The sequence below is a fragment of the Halichoeres trimaculatus genome, unplaced genomic scaffold, assembly GCF_033239565.1.
Source record: "Halichoeres trimaculatus isolate MK-OKI-2021-1 unplaced genomic scaffold, fHalTri1.1 fHalTri1_scaffold_12, whole genome shotgun sequence".
Lineage (NCBI taxonomy): Eukaryota > Metazoa > Chordata > Actinopteri > Labriformes > Labridae > Halichoeres > Halichoeres trimaculatus.
Window position 1 is genome coordinate 35,032,123 of NW_027437190.1, and position 25,337 is coordinate 35,057,459.

The 25,337-nt window shown below is 42.2% G+C and overlaps 1 protein-coding gene across 1 annotated transcript in view; it reads right to left on the minus strand.

Annotated features, from left to right (window-relative positions):
• LOC141800165 (neural-cadherin) overlaps nucleotides 1-25,337 on the minus strand; it is a 152,586-nt gene that overhangs the window by 36,577 nt on the left and 90,672 nt on the right. The window contains exons 8-14 of the mRNA XM_074682571.1: nucleotides 23,523-23,695; nucleotides 21,273-21,441; nucleotides 21,027-21,197; nucleotides 15,254-15,426; nucleotides 11,846-12,013; nucleotides 3,541-3,790; nucleotides 189-316 (exon numbers count right to left, since the gene is read on the minus strand). Coding sequence (XP_074538672.1) covers nucleotides 189-316; nucleotides 3,541-3,790; nucleotides 11,846-12,013; nucleotides 15,254-15,426; nucleotides 21,027-21,197; nucleotides 21,273-21,441; nucleotides 23,523-23,695 — 1,232 coding nt within the window. The remainder of the gene's footprint in view (nucleotides 1-188; nucleotides 317-3,540; nucleotides 3,791-11,845; nucleotides 12,014-15,253; nucleotides 15,427-21,026; nucleotides 21,198-21,272; nucleotides 21,442-23,522; nucleotides 23,696-25,337) is intronic.

The window sequence follows — 25,337 nt, forward strand, 5'->3', positions numbered from 1 at the left end:
AAAGGAAACCAAAAAGAGCATGAGGATAGGGAGGAAGATGAAGAGATGATGGATGGTAAAAGAAATAGGAGGAAGATGAAAGGGATGAAGTCATGAAGGCAGCAAAGAGAAGAGGAGGAAAAAGGAAATGAAATTAGGGAAGAGGAGAAGTAAGAGCAAAGGAGGAGGAAGACGTGATCCATCCTCACCCTCCCATGAAGACCGGAGTCCAGGTCTGTGGCTGAGACCTGAACCACGGAGGTGCCGATCTCTGCTCCCTCAGGAACCGTGGCCTCATAGGTGGAGGAGAGGAAGAAGGGAACGTTGTCGTTGACGTCTGAAAGTGAAGAAGAAGAAAAGCTGAATTTATCTGTTTGTGTTTTTCTGGCAGTGAAGTCTGTGGTTCCCCCAAAGCTGATTAACGTGGATTAAGACTGACGGAGGAGAGGAGGAGGAGGAGAGGAAGAGGAGGAGAGAGGAGTCTGGAGGAGTGGGACCAGAGTTTCAGACGTCCGTCAGCACGAGAGCGCCTCCTGGCTCTGAGGAAACCAGTTATTAGCCCGCCAAGCGTCCACAAAGCAGCTCGTCAGCTCACGTCCAGCTCCGCTAAGCCAATTAGAGCCTCCGATGTGGGTTTGTTCAGAGCCAATCAAAGTCAGGTGGTGTTTTCTCCTCCTCCGCCCACAGACGGCCATGATGGGGAGATGAGTCACTGTTAAAATGAGGCGGCGTGGAGCTTTTCTCTCCGTTTTTAACCGCCAGAGACGAGCGAGACACGACCTGCTCTTCATTTTACCTCCAGCAGCGCGGCTCATTACTCAGATTCACCGATTCCCACGTCTCAGCTTCGCTCCGCTGGCCCCAGCTGAGGGACGGCGTCTGTTTATGGCAGCCACGAGTTTCACAAACGCCAAAGACAGAAGAATTGGGAAGGTTCTGACTTCACTTTTTAAGAGATATGATGAAGTCAAACCGTCCTGATTTCTCTTAAATCCACTGCGGGTTGGTGTGGCTGCTCAGTTTATCACCTAAACATATCATCAGGCCAATCAGGATGTTACATTCAGCAAACTCAGGCAAACGTAAACTCAAATATTAGAGAAAATTCATTTAAAAATCCAGTGTTTCTGATCTGTTTTTACTGTCAGTTTTTTTCTTATCTTGAAAAATGTTTTGCACTCTTGGATGTATATCATGTAAACAGGAATAGTCCTGCTCAGTCGTCTCCTCTGGGCCTCTTTACATGTGTGTCAGCGTCTGTGTCTGCTTTAACCCCCTCCTCGGCCTGGATGTTGATGTTTTGGTTGTATCAAGACATTTCTGTGCAGAGAGTAAGCGTGGTTACATCAGCCAATCACAGCGGGCCCAATGCATAAGTGACTTTACATGTTGATTAGCGAGTGGAAGAAGCTAATCAGAGCAGCTACGTTAGCGTATGTAGCACGAGGAAGAAAAACAAAAGGTAACCGAGGGTGAAGATTGGCTCGACTTTTACTCGCTTTCAAGAAGTTGGAGAGCAGTACAGAACAAAGTGCGACGTGAGTTAGCTTCTTGCTAAACAGGTATTTGTGAAACACCTGTGATTAGCTTGTGCTAGCCCAGTTTGAAAGTTGTGTTTACAAACAAGAAACCAAAACTCCAGCAGACCCTACCTTTAACTATTAGTTCAGTAACATCTGTTAGCTTAAGGTTAGCTTCATGAATCAGCCTGATTTTTAGAAACGTTGGTCTCAGTCACTGTGTCTCTCCATCTTTAGTCCCTCTGGGGATGTGGTTGTGAGCAACAGCTGGCTTCAGGCAGGAAGGGTACAAATGATGCTGTCCATCGCAGGGGCGTAGCTACAATTAGGCAAAACCCCAAGATTCCCAGGGGCCCCCAAAGCATCTCTTAAAAACTGATTTATGAACTTATTCAATGGGCTATTCCATGTTACAACACATCTGAACATTTGATTCAGGAAGAAAGTGGTAAAAACACTTTTTTCCCATTTTTTATTTTCAACTAAGTCAGAAATAAAACCAATGTTGCTCTGAGATCTGAGATAAACATATCAGACTTTTAGGATTTTAAGGACTTTATCTAGCCCAGGAAACAGGATCATTTTCTCTAAATCAAACTTTTGGAGTTGGTGATAAACATTATTGTATAAATCTCTTTTTTGGAAACATAACTCACTGGACAGGGGGTCAAATAAAAATACATTCACTTTAAAATAATAGTACCAAAAAGTATGGTAACTGTAAATATCACCTCTTTCAGTAGATTTTTTTCCAGTTTGATGTTGTGCTTGATATTTACACATTTTTTCTTTACTAAATTATTTTTTTCAATATTTACCTATTGTAATGTTTTTCACTTCATCCTTTCTTGTTTGTTCCTGTTACTCTGTAAATTCCCCACTGTGGGACAAATAAGCTGTCAATGGACCATAAAAGATTTCAAATCCAGGACAAAGTGGACTAAATGATGGATTCACTTTTTTCAAAATCAAACTAAAGTACAGAACTTGAGGAAATGCATTTAGTTGTGTTAAGTTACCATGTACAAGATTAGCACTGTCTCATGCCTTGATTCTGGGAAAGAGACAGTGGACCCAGGGAAGGCCAGTCTAGCTCTGAGGAAGAGGAGTTACAAGTACATGGAGGGCCCCATGGACTGGGTTTGCCTTGGGCCCCCAAACCACTAAATACGCCCCTGGTCCATTGTTGAGAAAGACTTGTGGCTTTTTATTGCATAACCTCAAGAGTCAAGCAAACATTTAGATGTGTTTTTGGAAAAAATAAAAATGCAGACTTCTGCCTTTGATATCTACTGTCAGGATTCAGGACAAAAGAAAAAGAAAAGAAAGAAAACTGCTCCCTTGACTGGTTAAGATATGACAGACCACCTTCTTGGACGTAAAAAAGGAATATGTTTTTTTTGCCCCTTCGAAAAGTCTGTGCATGCCACTGTTGTCCCCAGAATGAAACGCCAAAGAAACTTCTAGAATTCTGTCTGTGATGTCACAACTCTGAGAACAAAAACTTGGTGGGGAAAAAACAAGAATATTCCAGAATTCTGACACGAAAGCAACTTCTAGAATTCTGCCTCTGATGTTAGAATTCTGAATCAAAGGGAATTCTAGAACCCTGCCTTTGTCAGAATGATTCTAGAATATTCCCTTTGATCTTTTTACACTGTGACAGTTAGAATTCCAGAATTCTGTTACATATCTGTCAGCTGATCTGGAACATACCGGAATTTTTTTAAAACAGGAAACGTGAGTCAAAATCTTGTCTCGGGTCAGTGCCACAGTTTTTTTAAGGTTAGTTTGTTACGATATTCTGCTTTTTCCCACGTGCTGTGACTGTGAACATCAGTATCACCTCAGTTTTTGCTGTTCTCGCTCACAGCTCTAGACCCATCAGTGGACTCACTCAGGGGATCCAAAGACAATTTGCACGTTGCTTCTTGCAGACCCAGAAATTTGCACCTTTCACAGACGCTAACGAGTGAAGACAAAGTGACAGAAAGATTGAAAATGAGTGACAGGAAACATCAGGAGCAGCTGCAAGTTTCACCTGTGACGTTGACGTAGACGGTGGTGAAGGACGCCAGCGGCACAGCTGCCACGTTCTGGACCCGGACTCTGAGCGTGAAGAAGCGCGTGGTCTCGTAGTCCAGGTTCTCGGCCACCAGGATGGACGCTGAGCCGTCGGCTCGGTTCGGTTTGATGTAGAAGCGGACCGGCATGTTGGTCTCTGGAACCTGACCCTCCTCCAGGTTGTAGGTCACCCTGGGGTCACCGAGGGGGGACGTGGCTTTGATGGTCTGCAGGGAGAGACGGTTTTTAGTGAACAGCTGTGATTGGATGGACTTTGATCTGTTCATGTTTTCTGAATCTGCAGAAACAGAAGCTCTGAGCGGCTCTGAGCTGCAGACCGAGCCAGAACAATAACTCCCACACGTCCGGCTGATTCATGAGGATCCTGCTGAGAGTAACACCACAGAAGAAGAAGAAGAGTCAGAGCTGCTCAGCGGTGACATCATTTTACTGCACAGCTGCTCGCCGTCGGCAGCAGACCGTTTGTCATCGTAACGGCTCCGACGGCTTCAGCGCCTCCCTGATCCATAAACCAAAACACTCCGAAAATATGACGGGAGCAGATACACAAACGCAGCCCGAAGAATGCAACGTTTCAACGCTCTGCGCCGGGCGCCACGCCTTATATGGACGTGAGGGAGAGGAGGGAAGTTTGTAACAAAGGTTCAGATTGAGTTTTGTTTGGAAAAGTGTGTGTGTGTGTGTGTGTGTGTGTGTGTGTGTGTGTTGACTCGATCAGAAGAGGTTTTAAGACTCACATTATTCTCTTGGCTGCAGTTTGAGCTGACCTTAGAGAGTGTACGCTGTGTGTGTGTGTGTGTGTGTGTGTGTGTGTGTGTGTGTGTGTGTGTGTGTGTGAATGAGAGAGCTTTTAAAGCCCTTGTTCTTCCTGGCCACACACTCCGGCCTCGGCAGGGAAGGGTTGTTGTTTTCCACGGCTGAGTGATGCTACCTCACTTTAATGTACTGAGAGAAAGGGTACGACCTGTGTACACACACACACACACACACACACACACAGATGTACAAAGAGGACTCCTGGTACCTCGTTTCCCTCCAACAACTCTCCTGAGTCTCAAAACTTCACGGCTACAACACTTTTTACAAGTTTTCACTAAAACCTTCTCACGTTGGCATGTTTCATTGAAATAATTCACATTTTTTTATTTATTGTCTTAAATAAACGCAATTTAAATGTGTTTTTACAGATTTTAAAATGTCATTTGATCTAAACCACTGATGTAAATACAGATATTTCTTCCAGTTTTGTTGTAAACGGTTTGGAAACGTTGTGAACTCTCAGCGTAGCTTCATTAAAAGCTCACAGACTCTCCTCACAGACACGTCCATCCTTTGTTTCCATCAGAGGAAACACGTTACCTCCCAGACGCACTGAGTGAGAAACGCTGTCTGCTGCTCCAAACAACAAAACCCTCTCAGCTCTTCCTCCCAGCGACCACGTCAAGCTCCTCGCCGCTCAGCGCCCGCTCTCAGGTGGTCCAAGTTTCAAACCAGCTTCAGGTTTCAGGACTTTCCCCCATAACTTGTTTGATGTTTTGTGTCATCACATCATCTGTTTGTAGTGAGTCTCAGTTTCACAGTAAACAGTAACTCCTTTGTGTGTGAAGCAACAGGAAAATGACCAAGAACAGTCCGACACCTTCAGAAACTGTCTACAGTCAGACACAGGAAGTGGAAGGAGGATCAAAACAAGAAGATTTAGAGCTAGTTTGTTGAACTATCAATCAATCAATCTTTATTTGTTTAGCGCCAAATCATATCATGCGTTATCTCAAGACACTTAACAAAAACATTCACAGGTACAGACCTGTAAATGTTAATAAAATGTTATTAGCAGAAACCCAACATCAAGACAAGATAAGGAGTCTGATCTAATCTTAATCCACCATGAGTACAGAGCTCTGCAGCATTTAGCAAGTTACAGTGGAGAGGAACAACTTCCCTTTAACAGGCAGAAACCTCGGACAGAACCAGACTCAAAGTACATACCCTAAAAATCGCCAAAATCCGACCTTACCACTACGATGGAAAGAGACTTCTGCAGGTCTTCTCGTGATAGTTATGCACAAAAAAATTCAAGCTGTAGCTGAAAGAAGACAGAGAGGCTGCAGTCTCTGAGTCACTAGGGGGCGCAATAGAGCAGGCATGGGCACGAAAAGACTGGATTTGTGAATTTTTTGCTGAAACTGAATTTTGTGGCTAGGTCCGTTTGCGTATTTCTTTTTCTTTTTGATAAAGCTTACAGATACAGGCGAAACGGAGCAGGACCACCAGAAACTGTAGGGGGCAGTGTTGCTGTTACTTCCTGACACGTAGCTTTAGTGAGACACGACAAAGAAGAAACAACAATGCCGGCTTTTCCGTGATGTATTTAATGGCCTCACCGACCTCCACAGTCGCCATGTTTGTTTTTGAATTTGTTGTTGTTGTCATAAACTTTGACTCTGGGCTGCTCCCCCTGGTGGATGTATTGGTTAACAGCAATGCCAACGTAAAGGACACATGGAAGTGGCGGTGGCGGTAACATGGTTTGAAAAGGACAGAGACATTTTTGTACGTAAAGGGAGGAGAAATGGGCCGAAATACTAATCACTAAGATTTAAAGAGGGCCTCTGCCCCGTTTTCAGGTTTGGGCTCTAATGACCAAAATAGCTCAGTTCATAGGGACTTGATTTTGGAACTGGTGGGATCCTGGTTTGAGACCCAGTACGGACGAAAGCCGCATTTCCACCAAGCAGACCGGTTCGGTTCATCTCGGTATGGCACGCATTTTGCGGTGTTTCCCCTGACTATTCCCGGGACAGATCCCTAAAAACAGAGACGAGCCGGCCTACTTTTCTGGGACCCTTCCGTATGGGTGCCAGACTGAACCGATCCGCTCTCGGAAGGTGGAGCTACAACACTGCAGACCGCTGATTGGTCAAAAGAATCGCTTCCCCGCCGCCCACCACGAGAGGGCACAGTTTGCTGTGGAAACGCAAATGGGATCAGGCTTAACTGTACCAAACCGTCCCAAACCGTACTGAACCGACCCGAACTGTTCTTTCTGGGGGGCTAGCTCTGATACGGAGGTGCAGTGGACACCATAAATGGATGTTCAGTAGATGTCAGGAAAAGATGGAGCCTAAATTAGAAGTACAAAAAAAATGACACGGATGACGTCAAAAGGACGTCCTTTGAACATCTCTTTGCTCAGAGGGACTTCGTCTTCCTACCAAGGAACAAAGATGTTTGTTGAACCGAGGTCAAAAATAGAGGAGTTCTAGAATTCTGAGATCACAGTGAGAATTCTGACCTTGAGCTCAGAATTCTAGAACTCCTGCTGACCCCTGATTGGTCGATACCTCTCAGTCTCTTTTTGTGAACAGTCCAAATGTAGTTCAGAGAGACCTTTCAGACTTTGTTATTAGCTGATATTTGTCTTAAAAAACATATATAATATATAATCTGATATATACTAAATATACTTTCTGGTGGTTAACGAGCTTGAAGGACTCCATCTTTAGGTCCATTCACCACCTTCTCCTGAGAAAACCCCAAACACGGAGGCCTGACCTGCTTCCCTGAAGCTCAAAATAAAGTGACAACACATCTGGGGCTGAAACAGGCAGAGGGAACATCTGTTGAGTTAATTAAACCAGGTTCAGATCTGGTGAACGGAGGCTGTCCGGACAGTAGGTGAGGAGTCGTGTCAGGACGCGTTGGACCTCTCCACCGCGCGGCCTGTGGATGTGCCTGGCAGCAGCAGGCGGAGGCAGCGGAGCGGACAGAATCAGCACTAATGAGAGATCATCTCATTAGACATGAGCGCAGTGTGCTGCGGCTAAGCTGATCAGTGTTTGCCATCGTCTCCCACACAGATTAACGCCTGTGGAGACATCGGGCGGATCGCTCTCAGCTGGTGGAGCTGGTGTGAGGGTGATTCAGCAGCTGGAGAACAGAGCGTCCTGTCAGAGTCAGACGCTCGCACGCCTCAGAGAGGAGGTCACTGGGACGAGAAACAGTGAAATAACGCAGAAACCAATCATTCTGACTTCCTGGTTCCTGAATTAGACGGTTTCTCTCCTTTCCTCCTCCGCTTTATGAAATATGAGCGCTACATGAGGATAATTGTTCTGTCAGCGGCAGGAAGAGGAAGCAAACAGGAGGAAGTCAGAGCCCTGATATCACTCATTAACACGTCTCTCAGCAGCTCCCTCCTCTTCCTCTTAAACAAGGTAATTATCCAACCTCATTAACACGGCTAATTTTAAAACAACAGTTCCTCCTCGCTGCAATTAACACGCGGAGGAGAAGAAGAGGTGATTGTTATGAGACACAGTCTGCTGCCAAGACGTCAGCAGCAAACTTTCTCCAAAGTGATATTTCAGGACTTTGGAAGTGGAGTTGTAGAAGTTAGCCATGATGTGAGGATTAGCATGCTAGCTAGGCTACACATCTGTACAGAATGGACTGAGTCTGACGTGTTAAAACTGAGTAAAACAGAATCAATGACCAGAGCACTTCCAGCATTAACCATGTTGTAAGAACGCCTGGTTGTTTTTGTTTTGGGGAAGCAACACTGATGTGCTTTCTTCCTGTAGCGCAGCCTACTGGCTTCAGAGTAGCAAAAATATGAACAATATGAATAGAAATAACTAAATAATGAGTGATAAAAGTAGTGATGGATTGCTGTGAACAGCCGACCAACGTGGACACAGCTATGAGCCAAAGTTTACAGAGGGAGAGGCGACTTAATGCCCCAAAGGGAAATGTTGAAGAAACTTCTGCGCTAACGAAAGACAGATGAGAAGTTACCTGGTGGTTCAGGTAGGGATGGGGACCTTTCACATTTGAAATGGTGTGGTACTGATGCCTGCTACCTGGGAATTGGTATCAGTACTTGACAGTACCAATTTTTTGGTACTTTTGTGTGTTTATGTGGAAATAAACATTAAAAAAATTATTAAATATTAATTTGTTTCATAATGAAGTCTCAAAGTTTAAGATTTATTTCTCAGTATGTAAACTTTCAATGCTGTGTTCATGTCCAGCATGGAAAATCACCTACTCTTTCACTCTTTTCACAGTAACAAGGATGTGTTTATGCACCTTAACATGGTACCGATTTTATGTGAATTGGTACTTCGTACTTCAGATGGAATTCAATTTGTACTTATAAAGTACTCAATTCAGTACCCAGCAGTTCTCGGTACAGACAGAGAACTGCACTAAATCTATCAGAATATTAATGTTTTGTATTTTAAAATTACTAATAGGACTAGTTAACAGTTTGGTAATACACAGTAGTTTCACTCCGAACATCAAATGTGTTTCTGTTGATACACAGGTTCACTTATATTTCCCCTCCACAGTGAGTCCACGTTACAACCTCGGCCCCAAACCAACTTTTTCATTAACTTCACAAAGTAAAAACTGGATTTAGAAAACCGAAAGTTAATTATTTCTTTGTTGCCAAACCTGGTTCCCTGAGGTTGGATAATGAAGACACAAAAACTACAGCCGCAGACATCACTGGTGTTTCAGTGTAAAGTGTGACCCTGTTAACTATTGTCTTACCAGTTGACGATCACTGACACGTTCAGCTGAGAGTCCCCAGTTAGCATGGTTGCTATTAACTCCAAAACACTGTTTGCTCTGTGACTGTCCAAACTTGATTGACATTGCCTCTGTTGTATAGTACTGTTTCTGTCAGCAGGACAGAACAGGTCACAGGACAACTGTACATTTTTATGCTGTCAACCAGCTGCTAAATTTAGAGTCTAAAGACCAATGATTCGTCTGAATCAAAGCCTGTATATAAAGTGGACAGTGTAGCTTCGCCATGTATCATTGTACGGTTTTGAAGCCAAAATTCCCCGTCACAGGCGCAGCCATTGGCAGCAAGAGTCCGTGCAGTAGAGACTGTGAGGGATTCTGGGAGAATCTGAGTGCAGCTGGGTGACAAAAATAATAATAATTTTTTTTCTTTCACTTCTTGACTCTACCTCCCGACATATTTTACAATCCCCGAAAAAAATACACAAGAACGTCAGCTGTCAATCATCGTTAAACCTTACGTATAGCCTCGTTTTAACCTCGTAAAACGAAACTTTTCAGAAAAAAGAGGACTTGAATACAAGACAGCCAAATGATATCTTCAAATCACCACAACAATCAGACGTGAGAAACATTTCTATGAGGAGTATTTTTTAAAGTTTGACCACAGCCCATCTGGAATGACTGGAAAGCCGTATTTTTTTAACCTATACTGCAGCCTGCCACCAGGGGGAGCAGTTTTTGTGGAGACCTCACGTCCGAGCAAGCGAGGTCCATTTTTTTTTTTTACATTGTATGGTCTGAATTCAAGGAGCTAAACGCTACACACGGATATTTTTGATGACGTTGACTGTAAATTGGTCTATTAGACTTAATCTAGGCCTCATTCCCCTCACACATTTCAGTTACTGTCTCTTTAAGAAACATCATCAGGCTTTAGAACTCAGAAGCTGGATTCCAAAGAGATTCCGGAATCTTCTATGTCAAAATGACTGATGAGGTCATCAACATGTGATGTCACTGTGGTTTAAGCAAACCTCATGGAATGATCCAAGTGCTCCTGTTTTATTTTAATCATAAAACGACTTTTTAAACTCAAAATGTCCCTGTTTAGTTTCTTAAAATAAGAAAAACGTCTTAATGTAAGAAACTAAAGCAGAACATGATCCTTCCCCGTCCTCGTCTGTTTCTGCTGACACTTATCTTTGAAAATCAAACCGCTTGAAGCCACAGTTTCTATTTCCATCCTGAACCTCCCCTCCTCCTCCTCCTCCTCCTCCTGCTGCGTTCACCTCCCTGTATCCCTCTCCTCCCCGTGTGTCTCTCCTCCCCCGTGTCTCCTCCCCGTCCCTCCCGTGGCCTCGTCTCCGTCGGGTTAAACACAGTAATCAAACCGAGGTGAGGAGGCTCGGCGCCGACGCTCTCAGGCAGGTGTAATTACCTCCACCTCTGCTGTCAATCATCCCAACAGATGGGGCCGGGGGCGGGACTATGTCCAGTTATCATCATCATCATCCTCATCATCATCATCATCATCAGGACCCAGGCCATCATCGCCATCATCACCATCAGTCTTTTTAGAGACGGTGTGAGGTTTGAAAGATGGAGGAGGACGGATTTAAATAACATACACACACACACACACACACACACACACACACACACACACACACACACACACACACACACACACACACACACACACAGCCTACAACTGTTTGAAAACTGACTAACCTCCATGAAATCGAGCAGCTGGAGGCGAGAAACTCCTCCACCTTCTAAACCGGCGGCTTAAGAAGGAGCAAATTAGGATGAAGGGATCAAAAGAGGAGGAATGTGTGTGTGTGTGTGTGTGTGTGTGTGTGTGTGTGTGTGTGTGTGTGTGTGTGTGTGTGTGTGTGTGTGTGTGACGGAGTGAGTCAGGTAAGAGCGACTTGAGGCAGGTTTGTTGTTTGCTCTGCAGAAATGTTTGGAAGTGAACTTGCTGACACCGGAAGGAGGAAGAGGAGGAAAAAAGAGGAGACAAAGGAAGAAAGGATGAGGGAGAGGAGGAAAGGAAACAAAGGATGAAAGAGAAGAAAAGGAGGATGGGAAAAGCTAAAGGGGAAGAGATGGGGATGAAAAGTCAAAAACAAAAAGAAGACGGACAAAAATGGAAGAAGAAACACAATAAGAATGAGGAGAAGAAGAGAAAAAAGTAGAAATGTGTTGGGAGGAAGTGAAAAGTGAGGAGAGACAAAGGAAAGAAAGAAAAGAAAGACAGGAAAAGGAGGGATGACAGGAAATGAGGTCACAAGATCTTCACCAGACTTGCTAAAATGACAAAGAACCTCTTACAAGGCCTCAAACACCAAGGTTCCCATAGCTCCGCCCCCAACAGGCCTCTAAAGGGCTGGCCAATCAGAGAGAAGGGGGTTTGTGGAGCAGGGAGCCTTAAAGAGACAGCACCTAAAACAAAGTTTCTCAGAAATAAGAGTTTATAAACACCAGGGACAGAAAGTAGAGATTATTTCCAGCTGTAAATCTTGAGAAGATACTACAGGAACTAAAAAAAAGAGCCAGGAACTTTCTGGTGTTGGTCTATTAGTGAACGCTTTTTGGTGACAGTTGGTGTAAAGTGATCTTTTCAGGGGTAATGTGCCTGAAATCTGATGTGATAAAAAGCCTTCGCAGCATCTTTAACCTGTTGATTGGTTTTCTGAAACCCCTTTCCTGTCACTCACCACGATCTTGGCGTCCCTGACAGTGTTTTCTGGCACCGTGACCCAGTACTCCGGCTTCTCCCAGTGCGGCGGCTGGTTGTGGACGTTGGTGATGATGACGGTGAGCTCCACGGAGCTGCTGCGGTTCCCTCCGTCCGACGCCACGATCTGCTGGTTGATCCTGGACGTCTGCGGGGAGACGACACAAAGGTCAGTCACAGAGAGGGGACGCCCCCCCCCCCAGAGAGGACTTAATCAGAGCCGCCGCTTTTATTAGCTCTCCACAGGAGCTGGATCAGATGTAAAGGTCAAGAGGAGCGAATATTCATCCAGTCAGAGCTTTAACCCTCTGAACATGACGACTCACGCTTCAGATCGACTGTTTACACAATCAGCTTGAATTCAAACCTCTAAATCAAAGATCTGCTCTCTGATTGGCTCAGAAAAACAAAATAAAAAAAGAGAAGAAATCTGTCTTTGGATCATTGACAGAGGTTATTCTGGTGACAGAAAAAAATAGAGTCACTGGTAATTTTCTGTTTGACTGTTTAGACCCAGAGAAGGAAACACATTGGTTTACAACAATGATTAAAAAATTCAAGAGAAGAGTTTGTTTTCTGCGACTTTGGCCTCCAAACAACAGAGCAGCTGCTGTTAGCAGAAACCTCCAAACTGACGAGAGACACTCATCTTGCGCTCACTTTTTGTTAGCTTATTCTGTAAGATTACCAGGTTAGATTACCAAATTAGGGTGAGATTACTACGGCCCTCATCTGTTCCAGGTTTAACGACAGACTGTTTCAAACATAAATGTAGTCTTGGGACTCTGTGGATCGTAAAGAGTTAGGTAATTCATTCACCATTTGGGAACAACAGAGGAGAAGAGTCTGGCTAGTGATTTGGAGCCGCGCTGGGCTGGGAGCACCAGGCGTCTTTCACAAGCAGAGCGTAGTGGGTAATGATAAGCCTCATTCCCACCAAGTGGTCCGGTACAGATCAGTCCAGTTTGGTACGGGTCGGATCCTGTTTATGTTGTAACTGGAATCTTAAACCCTGTTTCCAACAAGTGTTTTAGTTCCGTTTGTCTCGTTATGGCACGCTTATGGCGTTTCCTTTAAATAAAACCGGCACAGGTCACCAAATCACCAACCCGTACCGTCCCACTTTCTGGTCCCCTTCTGTTGGTGTGCCAGACTAAACTGATCCAACCCCAGAAGGTGGAGCTAGAAACACTGCAGTCTGAAAAGGAGTACAACCTTTTTGTTTTGAAAACAACAAGGAAGTTGGTTTCTTCTTTGTTGGATTTATTAGCGGGGAACACTGTGTCGTGCTGCTATGGTGGCTAACAGCATCCAGCTTACACGCCGCCCACCAAGAAGAGCATGGTTGGTTGTGGAAACACAAACAGGATCAGGCTTAACTGATCCAGCCCGTACCATACTGGACTGATCCATACCGGACCACTTGATGGAAACCATAAACTGTATAAAACATGGATGTAGCCTCCGCGACGTCACCCGTCTGTTCCTGGAACCGTGAAACGAAGCCAAACTGGGGACACAGACACATTTGCTATGACGCTGGCTGTTAGTTTTACTTCAGCCTGCTGGTCATGTGACCTGAGCTGTGCCTCTGATTGGACAATCAAACCATTCTAATAACTTCTAAACTTCCAAGTTAGAAAAAGAAATTCATTCACCGTACAAAGTGTGCCGATACTGAAGTCAGCATTTTTGACCCAAGCTGTTTTTTGAACCAAGCTGTAAATATGTTTTTAATGCCGTAAAAGTCAGTTTTTTTGGTTGGGTGTGTACGTGATCACTTCTTGACTCTAGCTCCCGACATATTTTACAATCCCTGAAAAAAATACCAAAGAACGTCAGCTGTCAATCATCTTTAAACATGATGTAAAGCCTTTCAGAAAAAAGAGGACTAGGATACCAGACAGCCAAATGATATCTTCAAATCACCACAACAATCAGACGTTAGAAACATTTCTACCAGGTGTATTAATTTTTTAAAGTTTGACCACAGCCCATCTGGAATGACTGGCATGATGGATTTTTTGACCTATACTGCAGCCAGCCACCAGGGGGAGCGGTTTTTGCGGAGATGTCATTTCCAGCTGATCAATCGGACGTCCATTTTTTTTCAACAGTCTATGGAAAGCCGCCTGGTGCTCCCAGCCCAGCGTGGCTCCAAATCACTAGCCAGACTCTTCTCCTCTGTTGTTCCCAAACAGTGAATAAATTACCTAACTGATATTTTTTTTTCTTCTTTCGAGAGTCTAATCACTTCTTGACTCTCTCCCCAACATATTTAACAATCCCTGAAAAAACTACACAAGAACATCAACTGATAATCATCAGTAAACGTGACGTAAAACTTCGCTTTAAACCTCGTACAACAAATAAAAATGATACTTTTTGAAAAAAGAGGAGTTATATTTTCAAATCCCTACAACAATCAGACGTGAGAAACATTTCTACCAGGTGTATTAATTTTTTAAAGTTTGACCACAGCCCATCTGGAATGACTGGGGAGATGGATTTTTTTTTACCTATACTGCAGCCAGCCACCAGGGGGCGCAGTTTTGTGGAGACCTCACTTCGAGCCGAGCAAGTGAGCGTCCATTTTTTACAGTCTATTATCAGCTTCATTTTTACTGACCGGTCGTTGCCCCTTGGTGGAAACGGGGCTTTTTTAAATAAGACCCAATGGGGATTCCTTGGTTTTTGAAGCCAGCCTCAAGTGGACACTAGAGGAACTGCACCTGTATACATTGCCTTCATTTTCTGCTCTTCTTCTGCACAAACAAAGAAAGAAGTACAATCCTCCGACTGGTTTTAAAGCTGATGAAAAGTTCCCTCCGTCCAAAAGCATCAAATTAAACCACAGAAGCATCTTTTTATAACTTCATGAGAGAAGAGCTGCAGCAGGCCCCGCAGCGTGCAGCGCTCTGATCAGCCTCCTCTCCACGTACAGACGAGGCGCAGCAGGAAGCAGACTTTGGGGGGAAACTCTGCACAACAGGCGCACGCAGCGACACATGTAGATATAATCAGACAAACAAAACACGAGCAGCGAGGAGCCGGCGCAGAAAAACAACAACATTCATACAAACAGTCACATGTTCTCTCTGTGGACGCCAACACAACATGTTAGCGCTTATTAAAGAGCGGCGCTCGCTGCAGCCATGTTTATGTATGTGCAGAGATTTGTATCATGGGAGCCACAGAGAGATCCAGCACGAATACATTACAACCAGAGCTGTGTGTGTGTGAGAGTGTGTGTGTGAGTGTGAGTGTGAGTGTGTGAGGGAACATCTTCCAGATTTGACTCCATCTTTAAAGCAGAGGCTGTTTGAATCCACGCCGTTTCAGGTTTTAAACCGTCTCACAGTAAATCTGAGTGTAGGGCGTCTCTGACCTGGGAGATGGGATGGTTGACGTAAATCCAGCCTGTACTTGGGTTGATGTGCAGGTAAGCCGGCTTCTGATTGGACAGAGAGTAGGTGATGGCCGAGTTGCTCCCCTGGTCGTCATCGTGAGCCGCCGCTCGCAGGAAACTGGTTCCTACAGGTGTGTCCTCACGCAGGAAGTCTGAAAAGAAGGAGGGAGGAAGTTAAAAAACTTAATAAAAAAGTTTTAAAAAAAAAAAGTTCCTCAAGCGTCCACTAGAGGGTGACTACAGAAACACCATTCCTTCAAAAAAGCCCCGCCCCTTTACCTCCTACTGACTCCTACAAAGCCTGGTTGAGTTCAGCTTTTACAATAAGTCCCCAAAACCCTGAATCAGAAACAGTTTCTTTCGAACGGTTTTGTACTTCCTGTTTTTGAAACTTTTCCATACTCGTCTAAAGTCTACTGTACATTCAACAACATCTGATGATTCCACTTTACTCCTTGTAAAAGTTATTCTTTTATCAACAGCATCACTCTACACTTTCAACATAACACGCTCTGGATCACATACTGTCTGAATACTGCACAGACCACACTGCCCCCAGGTGTTTCGGAGGAGTACTGCAGAGCATTGTGGGTAAACATGTCGCCACTACAGTGTGGAGTCAGTGCTGAAGTTTAGGTTTTAAGACACTGCTGAAGTCATCAGTGTAACTTCTTGGTCAACATCCAATCAGATTAAAGAAGGGGCGGGACTTTTGCTTGAGCTGTTGCTAACGCTACGACATGTTGTCTACTGAACGTTTCCACATTTTCTTGATGATTTTTCATCGAATGAAAGAAAAAAACAAGAAGCAAACATGGTCTCACGTTCATGCAGCTCAGTCCGGTTTTGTTTTGATCTGGCTTTGACCCCCTAAACACCAGGAACCAGTTGTTCAAAGAATTTAATCTGGATCAAAATGATTTGGATTTGGAAATCCTATTTCTTACTATCCAGGATCAGGTAATCCATCTCAGTTTTATGCTGGTTTTTCAACACAACATTGGACTGGATCACCCTGATCCGGATACACAGTTTTCAAGATTACCAAATCTGGATTACTAGTGATCTACATGGGATGACATATTACATTGTGGGCTAATAGAAAGAAGAGCCAACATGGGGTCATTGTAGGTGTTTTTTTACTCTAAAAAAATAAAAAAAAACATAAACATCCACTTAAAAAAAAAAAAAATCTTTTATGACCCCTAATCTGAGCAACAACAAATGAACAGCAAATATATATATATAAAAAATACAAAGCGGATATTCTGAAATTGTCTGAAATGTTAAAGAGGCAAAATAAAAAAGTGATTTGTTCCTCTGCCAGGAGTATCTCTTATTCTGCTCTTTCAGTTTTTCTTTGTTTTTACTTTACTAAACTGAAAGGCTTCATTGGTAGACTAAGTTAACTTTGTCTACTTTATCACTGTAAGGGTTAAACAAGTCAAGAGCAAAATACAAACAAAAGTATCGACACTAAATTCCACAAATGTTGAAATATTTGACCAATTTTAAAGTTTTACTTCATTTCCTTCCTGAAATCCACCCTGAAATCCTGCCCCCTGTTGGGATCAGGATAGTCCTGTTTTTTGGATCAAAGTGATTTGAAATCTTTCTTTTCCTTTTGAACAACCCATTTTGAAAATAAAATCCAATCTGATAACCAAAATCAGACTTCTGATGGACGTGCAGATCAAGTCCATATCGTCGCTCCGTTCAAGACCAACTCTGGATGTCTACACACACTCATATCAGGCTCACTATTTGGACGACTAACTGTGACTTCGCTTGGTCGTCAACACGCAGTTCAACATTTGAACGTCGGCTTTTTGGACGTCTAAACAGTAGTGAGTCCGTTCAACCTCATATTTGGTCGTCTAATTTTAAACATTAGTTCTGAATCAGAGTTACATTTTTTTTTTTTTTTGACGTTGGTAGATAGTGGGAGTTTCTTTTACTAGTGTAGATGAATTTGTTAAAAGTTTGTCAGCTTTGCACGGGAAGTGAAGGATTTTGCGATCTAACCAGACAGCTGCTAAAAATATTGGATCTTTAAAAATTTGGTAAGAAAAATTAATAAAAAACAAATAAAAATAAAAATAAATAAAATGAAATAAAATTAAATAGAATTAAATAAATAAATAAATAAATATAAACAAACCGAAACAAAAAACAACAAAAAAACAAAAAAGAAAAAACAAAGAAAAAGCCAAAAAAAATAGAAAAACAAAGAAAAAGAAACAAACAAAAAAAACATTTATTTTCGACACTTTGCTTTCGTAATTTTACACATAACCAATTTCAAAGTATTTTGAGCTTTGTAAGTATTTTTTTTTTATCTGGCATTTATTTCATTCTTTATTCCCACTCATCAGTAATACTCCAGTATTCTTATTAGTCAATATCCAGACTGTTTCCTTCACTTCCTGTGCAGAGTTTAAAGATGATAATACTCTATCAGCTGCTGTAACCAAAGGAGAGCGTACACTCCTGTCTCCTCCTGACACACGTTGTATCTCTCATGTATGAGTGGAGTCTTTAACCACTGTTATAATAAAACCAGAGGTTTTTATCTGAGGCTTTCTGACTGAATCTGCCTCCATCACAGAGACAGACGGGAGGTGGGGGGGGCAGCATGTAAAGTCCTGTTCTGTGATGTAAGCAGATATTATAATAATGGGAGCCCGGCGTTGTGCGGCGTCAGCACCGTGTCACCTCGTTCTGTCATTTCTGGGTCTGGCTCTGCAAAGTCAACAGATGCATTTTTTATACATTTATGGATATAACCTCCAATCCTGCTGACGGAGACGTGCGCCGCTGCTGATCAGACAACAAAAAACACGGAGCGGGGAGAAGAGCGGAGGCCGCTCCGTTTCCTCTGTGAGGTTCAAGGAACAGACGGCGTTTCAAGCGTTACGTCAGGAAAAATGTCCGTTTGATTTCTGAGTCTGAGAGGAAACAGGAGGAACAGAGTCCTGATCAGAGCGTCTGTCTTCAACGTCTAACTCCTTCTTCTATGAACCAGGTACTCTGGACGTGGTGGAGCTTCATGGCGCCAAAGATTTGTTATCTTGGCTTTAAAAAATATCTTTGAGTTAAGAAAAGCTGATGAATAAAGCCCTGTTTCCATCAAGACGTTCAGTTCAGCTGTGGAGATCACTTCACCCCTTACGAAAGAAAAATATATTGCAGCATATTGAAAAATATCATGTCATATATTAGGTAATATATTCCCGTATATGAGACTTAGTATTTATATTTTCCAATATATGCAATATATGGAAAGGGGCAATCATTTGTATGTTTTGCAATTAGTGCTGTCAGGCGATTAAAAAAAATAATCTAATTAATTACAGGATTTGTAATTAATTAATCTGATTAATTGCATTTTAATCTCATATCTGCTTAAGGTCCAAAAATAAGGAATTTGAATTCCAGGACATTAAAATTACATTAAAAGACATTAAAAAATAAGGTGGGAATATATACAACACATTTTTAGGTACCCTGAGGCATAAGGAACACATGAAAAAAGGTTTTATTGTTCTATCTTTACAAAATCTACACAGTCCTGCACCTAAGATAAGCTGATTTGATTTTTAGGACGGTTTTTGCTTCTGTTCACATTTTTACTCGATGTGGACTCAATTTTCACTGCAATATGAACTTCTATACTTCTATGAGGTCAGGAGAACCAGGGCTAAAGGCTAAAAACTGTGAGGAACTATGTACAAAACACTTAATTCAAGTCTTGGATCAAAGAAAAGTGAAGTATTCTCAGTTTAACATGCTCTGAACACACAAACTGTTGCTGATTGGTGCAGAGCAGCCCCAAGCTGAAACATGACACCAGGAAGATGGAAGCAAATTTTCAAAGAATTCTTTAGATTTAAATACAGGACAAATATCGATCATTCAGGGCTTGTTTAATGCAGTAAAGAGTGTAAAATTATGTTTTTTACAGAATTGAGCAAACGGTTGATTTTCTGCAGATTTACAAAAAGGACGAGTGAATAAACGCAATGTGGAAGGCAGTCCCTTTAACAGCGCTCTCTCTTCCCCCGGTTCAAAGCATGTTGCTCTGTGTGATACATTCAGGGACCGTCGGAAATTTGAAAATCTGACGAGAACACCACTTTTTCCATGTAGGACAAACGTTTGTAAATGCCAGACATCTGAAAATAAGTGCATCTTTGAACGCCTCACGGGTTTGGGATCCAGATTAATCTGCCTTAATTTTTATGACGTGTGAATTTGCGGTGTAATTAATTAATCTAATTAACGCGTTAAAATGACAGCCTTAATTGCAATATGTTTCACGAATACATAAGATATTGTATATGTGCCCTCAATTTATTATTACATGTATATCAAATATATAATATATTGGAAAATGTATTGGGAAAATAATATATTACAATACATTTCAAAAAATAAATAGGTACATATATTTTTCTTTCGTAAGGGACAAGCGTCACAGCAGGAGCCTGAAAGGTAAACAAGTGATCTCTGGATCCCTCAAACATGATAAGCCTCATTTCCACCAGGTGGTCCGGTACGGATCAGTACAGTTTGGTACGGGTCAGATCCTGTTTGTGTTTCAACTGGAATCTTAACCCCTGTTTCCACCAAGTGGTTCCGTTCAGTTCGTCTCAGTACGGCACGCATTTCATGGTGTTTCCTTTAAAAAAAAACGGCACAGGTCACCAAATCACCCACCCGTACCGTCCCACTTTCTGGTTCCCTTCTGTCAGACTAAACTGATCCGACCCCAGAAGGTGGAGCTAGAAACACTGCAGACCATTGATTGGTGGAAAGAACATCACATAATCCGGCCATGTTTGAATCTCCAGACCACTTCCTGAAGAGAACTTCCTGTTTGTTTGGAAAATGGCGTCACGAATAGGATGAAACTTGTGTTCAAACTAAACTGTCACATTTTTCTTCTTCGTTGGTTTAATTAGCGGGCTACACTGTGTCACACTGCTATGCTATGAAGGGCTGAGAAAACATGAACAGGATCAGACTTCACTGATCCAAACTGTGCCGATCCGTACCAGACCACTTGGTGGAAACGTGGCTCATAAGAGCAGGAGAGGCCAGCATCAATAAATCATTCTGAAGTTAATAAAAACATCTTGAAACTCTGTTTTTTTTTACGAACTGGGTGGAAATAAGATTCAAAGGTCGTGGGTTAAAAAGCAAATTTTTTTTTGGGGGGGGGAATAGGGACACAGGAAAAAGTAGGTGATCCTGAATCCGACAAAGGATCTGGTTTCTGGTTCGGAAATGTCAAAGAAAGAAGTTTTTAAAGTGGAAGATGAAGAAAACAAGATCACAAACAGAGCAGCTGGGAAACCCCCATCACACACACACTCGTATAAACACACACACACACACACACACACACACACACACACACACACACACACACACACACTCGCCCCATGGTAAATGGATGCATGTCCCAGAAACATTTCAATCTGCCTCTTTAATATTTAACGAGCCACTCTGCCTAATCTGACGGGAGAACTTCTGACACGCCGCTTATCAAAACACATATTTGCACACGTCGTAAACAAACATGGACCCGCGGGAGGAGGCGGCGGCGGCGAGTATTTCATCAGCCGTAAAGCTTTCCAGGATTACGAGGACGCAGACTGATGGATGCTGCGACTGGACGGCGGCCATGTTTCACCTGCGTCTTGCTGTCAGAGGACACAGAGCGGCGGCGTTGGAGGATCAGACTCACATTGGTAGCGGCTGTTCTCAAACTTGGGGTCGTTGTCGTTCTGGTCGCCGATGAGCACGGTGATCTGACAGATCCCGATGAGCGGCTCCTCGGCCTGATCCGTGGCCGTCACGGACAGCGTGAACTCCCTCTGACGCTCCCGGTCGAAGCTGGTGGTGGTGGTGATGACACCTGAGCCCAGAGCGAGGTGGGTTAGTGACTTCCTGTGTGAACACAGCGACAGAGAGGCGAAGGGGAGGAGCCTACCAGAGTCAGGGTCGATGTCGAACCCGGACGACACGCCGTCTCTGTGCATGATGCCGTATTTGACCTCTCCGTTGACGCCCATGTCGGCGTCTCGAGCCTGGACTCGCAGGACGAACGTCCCCGGCGGCTGGTTTTCTAAAACCACGGCGTTCAGACTGTAGTTCTGACACTGCGAGCACAAAGACAAGGAACAAGACTCGGGTTGGATCCTGATTAAACACAAACATCAGACTCTGCGGAGAAAGTAAAGAAGATAAACTTCACATTTATTCTCTAATAATTATTATCTGTGTGTTCAGAGAGCGTCCGGCCTTTCCACGTGTGTCTGTGGAAGCCTGAGGCGGGTAGAGCACACCTCGTCTGTCTTTTGTCTTTTGTCTTTTGCTGTTGTTGTTGTTCTGACACTATGTTATTTTGATTTGGTCTGTTGCTGATTTATTTGTTTATTCTTTGCTCTTATTTATTAATTTTATTTTTGAGGTTTTAAGTAATTTTCTTTATTCTCTTTCCCCTATTCTCATGCTTTCACTTTCCAATTTTTACTTGTTGTCCTCATCACAAATCTAAGACACTATATAAGATTAAAAAAAAAAAGGATAAATACAATTTTTGAGTTTCCTAAAAAACAAAGAATCATAAATAAAAAGAGAAATCAAACTCACAATTATCAAGTTTTTAGGGCACATTCATAGATTTTTTAAGATTATAAAGTTGTGGGATTTTTTTTTTTTCAGAAAAAAATTTAAAAAAATTCAAGATTAATTTAAATAAATGTGAAAGTTTTACAGTCAGTTTCTGTTATTTTTTAAAGTTTTATTTTTTTTTCAAATATTTATTTCGTCCCCTCTTCTCATGCTGTCACTCTTCAATTTTTACTTGTTGTCCTCATCACAAATCTAAGGCAGCTTCAAAGGGACACTATGAAAGATTAAGATAAATAAATAAATAAAGTTTTTGAGTTTCCTAAAAAACAAAGAGTCATAAATAAAAAGAGAAATCAAACTCACAATTCTCAAGTTTTTTGGGCACATTCATACATTTTCAAGAGAAAACTCAAATTTTTAAGATTATAAAGTCGTGGGTTTTTTTTTTATTAAAAGTTTTCAAGATTTATTAAAATAAATGTGAAAGTCTTAAAGTCAGTTTCTGTTAAACAGTTAAATTATTTTCTTTCCTTTTTGAGTCTTTAATTATTTTTAAATATATATTTCTTCCCCTCTCCTCATGCTGTCATTCTTCAGTTTTTACTTGTTGTCCCCATCACAAATCTACGGTAGCTTCAAAGGGCCACTATGGAAAATTAAATAAAAAAATGAATTAGTTAATTTTAAAGATAACAATTGAAAAATGTTAAGTTTCTTAAATCACAAAAAGCCATAGATAACGAAGTAATCAAACCCAATTTTTAAAAGTTTTTAAAATACATTCATGCATTTTTAATAGAATTTAAATTCGTGTATTTTTTTAGAAAAAAAACGAAACAAAATTTATTCACATAAATAGGAATAACTTCTAACTAACTTCGTTTCTCTTTCTTTTTTTAGGTTTTAATTTTTTGTTTTTTTATATTTTTCTCCTCTTCTCATACTGTCGCTCTTGAGTTTTAACTTCTTGTTCTCATCACAAATCTACGACTAGATTTCAGGGCCACTATTGAAGATGAAAAAAAATGGTAAAAATTGAACAAGAACATTTTTAAGAAAACAACTTCAAATTTTTATGTTTGTAAAATTGAAAAAAAAAGTCATGAAAATTGAAATCAAATTCAAAATATCATACATTTTCAAGACATTGCCTAATTTCTTTTTATAAAGTCATGGTGTTTTGAGAAAAAAAAAAAGAAAGAAAATAGATTTATTGACATGAAAAAACAAAGTTGAAATGTTTGAGTTTCAACTGTTTTTATTTTTACTAATATTTATTTAGCCCCATAAAAGCTTATTGAGGTATAAAATCTCTTTTCACCATGTCACCCTAAAGCTTGTCTTTTCTTGTGTAAGGAGTTGTTTGAATTTCTTGCTGCACAAATGCTAGAGGAGTTACGGTAATTTAAAGAGCTCTGATGGTTTTCAGAGGACCAGCTGTTTGTTGAGCTCAGGTCAGGATCACAGGAGGCTCAAACTGAGGCCTTTACATGGGGCGAAACCACCACCAGCTCCTTAAAGATGGACCCGTCTGTAATCTGAGGTGAAGTGGAATAATCTAAACTTCGTTAGGATCCTCTGAGATTAACGCTGAGGGCTGTGTTACCTCCTGAAAGACGGGTTTGTTGTTGTTGATGTCGTTGATCCCCACGATGACCTGAGCCGAGCTGCTGAGCGGGTACGGCCCTCCAGACGCGTTGTCGTCAGTGGCGGTGATGTTGAGGACGTACTGCGGCCCTTTGAGCCTCGGGGGCGGACTCCTCCTCAGCTTGATGATACCTGCACACACACACACACACACACACACACACAGAGGAAACAGACAGTCTGATGTGAAGTCACTGCTCCTCCACTTTTCTGAAGAACAAGACTTTTAATTAGTTTTCTGTTCGGAGGCGGCGAGGAGATGTTCCCGCTGCTGGGCGAATGTTCAGCACAGTTCGCAGTAAACACACTCAGAGGATGTTTGAGCTGACGGCAAATGAAGAGAAGAAGAAAACAGCTCAGAGCTGCGGTTATACTGCGCCGCTCTCAGTCATCGCTGGAACACGTGTTTTTAAAATCCAATTCAACATGTTTGTTTTCAGGAACGGAGACTGAAGGAGGCTTTTCTTAGAAACAACCTGTGACGCTTTGTTTGGTGTGTGACGCCTGAAACAGTCGGACAAAAACACAGGCTGCATCAGCTGAATATTCACCACCTGTAAAGGAATATTCCAGAGAATGATGGAAGCTTTACTTGAGCTCAAGAGAAACGGAATGTTCAGTGGTTCCGGAATGTTCAGTGATTCAAGAATGTTCAGTGATTCAAGAATGTTCAGTGGTTCCGGAATGTTCAGTGGTTCCGGAATGTTCAGTGATTCAAGAATGTTCAGTGATTCAAGAATGTTCAATGGTTCCGGAATGTTACAACTAAAGGAATTATTAGCTCAGTCGACCAATCAGAGGGCTTGGAACCTGTATCACTTCTGCAGATCTAATGTAATGGTACACTTATATTGAGGATATGAAGAGGGTTTTACGCCCACTTAAAGCTGGGTATACATTTTAAAGAGGGGGTATTCTGCCATTTGATATTTTCAAACATGGAAATAAAGTAACAATCCTGGATACTCAGAGTAAACATGCACACTTTCAAACCTCCACATATTCCTCCACAAGTCCCTGAATCTGTCTGTGAACACTTAACCGGGCCTCAAACACCAAAGCCTTCCCATAGCTCCACCCCCTTCAGGCTTCCAGAGGTCTGGCCAATCAGAGAGAAGGGGGTTTATGATGTCAGAGAGCTTGATCAGGTTGTTTTTCTCTACTGGCGGGGTCACTCTGGGGTCAAATGCCTGATCAGGAATGTCTTTGCTGAGAGGACGCCTTAAAGAGGGAGTATTCTGCAAAACATGTTTTAAACAAGTATATAAAGTGGGAAAAAAATAAAAAGATCTTCAACTTGGTAAAATGATGACATCATTACATAAGAATCTCCTATCGGGGCCTCAAACACCAAGGTCCTTCCTTAAGCCCCTCCTCCTAGCTGTCCAATCAGAGTGAGGGGGGTTTGTGGAGCCGGGGCCTTAAAGAGACAGTGGCTTAGACAGAGTGTTTCAGGCAGAGACTGAAATATGGGTTTAACACAACACCAGAAAGAGAAAAACAGAGATTTTTTTTAATCTGTTATTTATGTAAAGCTACATAGGGGGCGCCAGAGGGACAAAATACAGACTAAAAATGCAAAATACCCCCTCTTTAAGTTGTTACTTGTAAAGATGTTGGCATTATCTCAGCCATGCCAGTTTGTCAAAGGTTAGAGTGATTTTAAATGTGAATTTTAGCGTCAATGAAAGAAGAAAACGAAAAGCTGCCGACTCTAATTTAGATCCAATAATAACTCCACTGATTCATTAAACGTGTCAGCTCTTCATGCGGA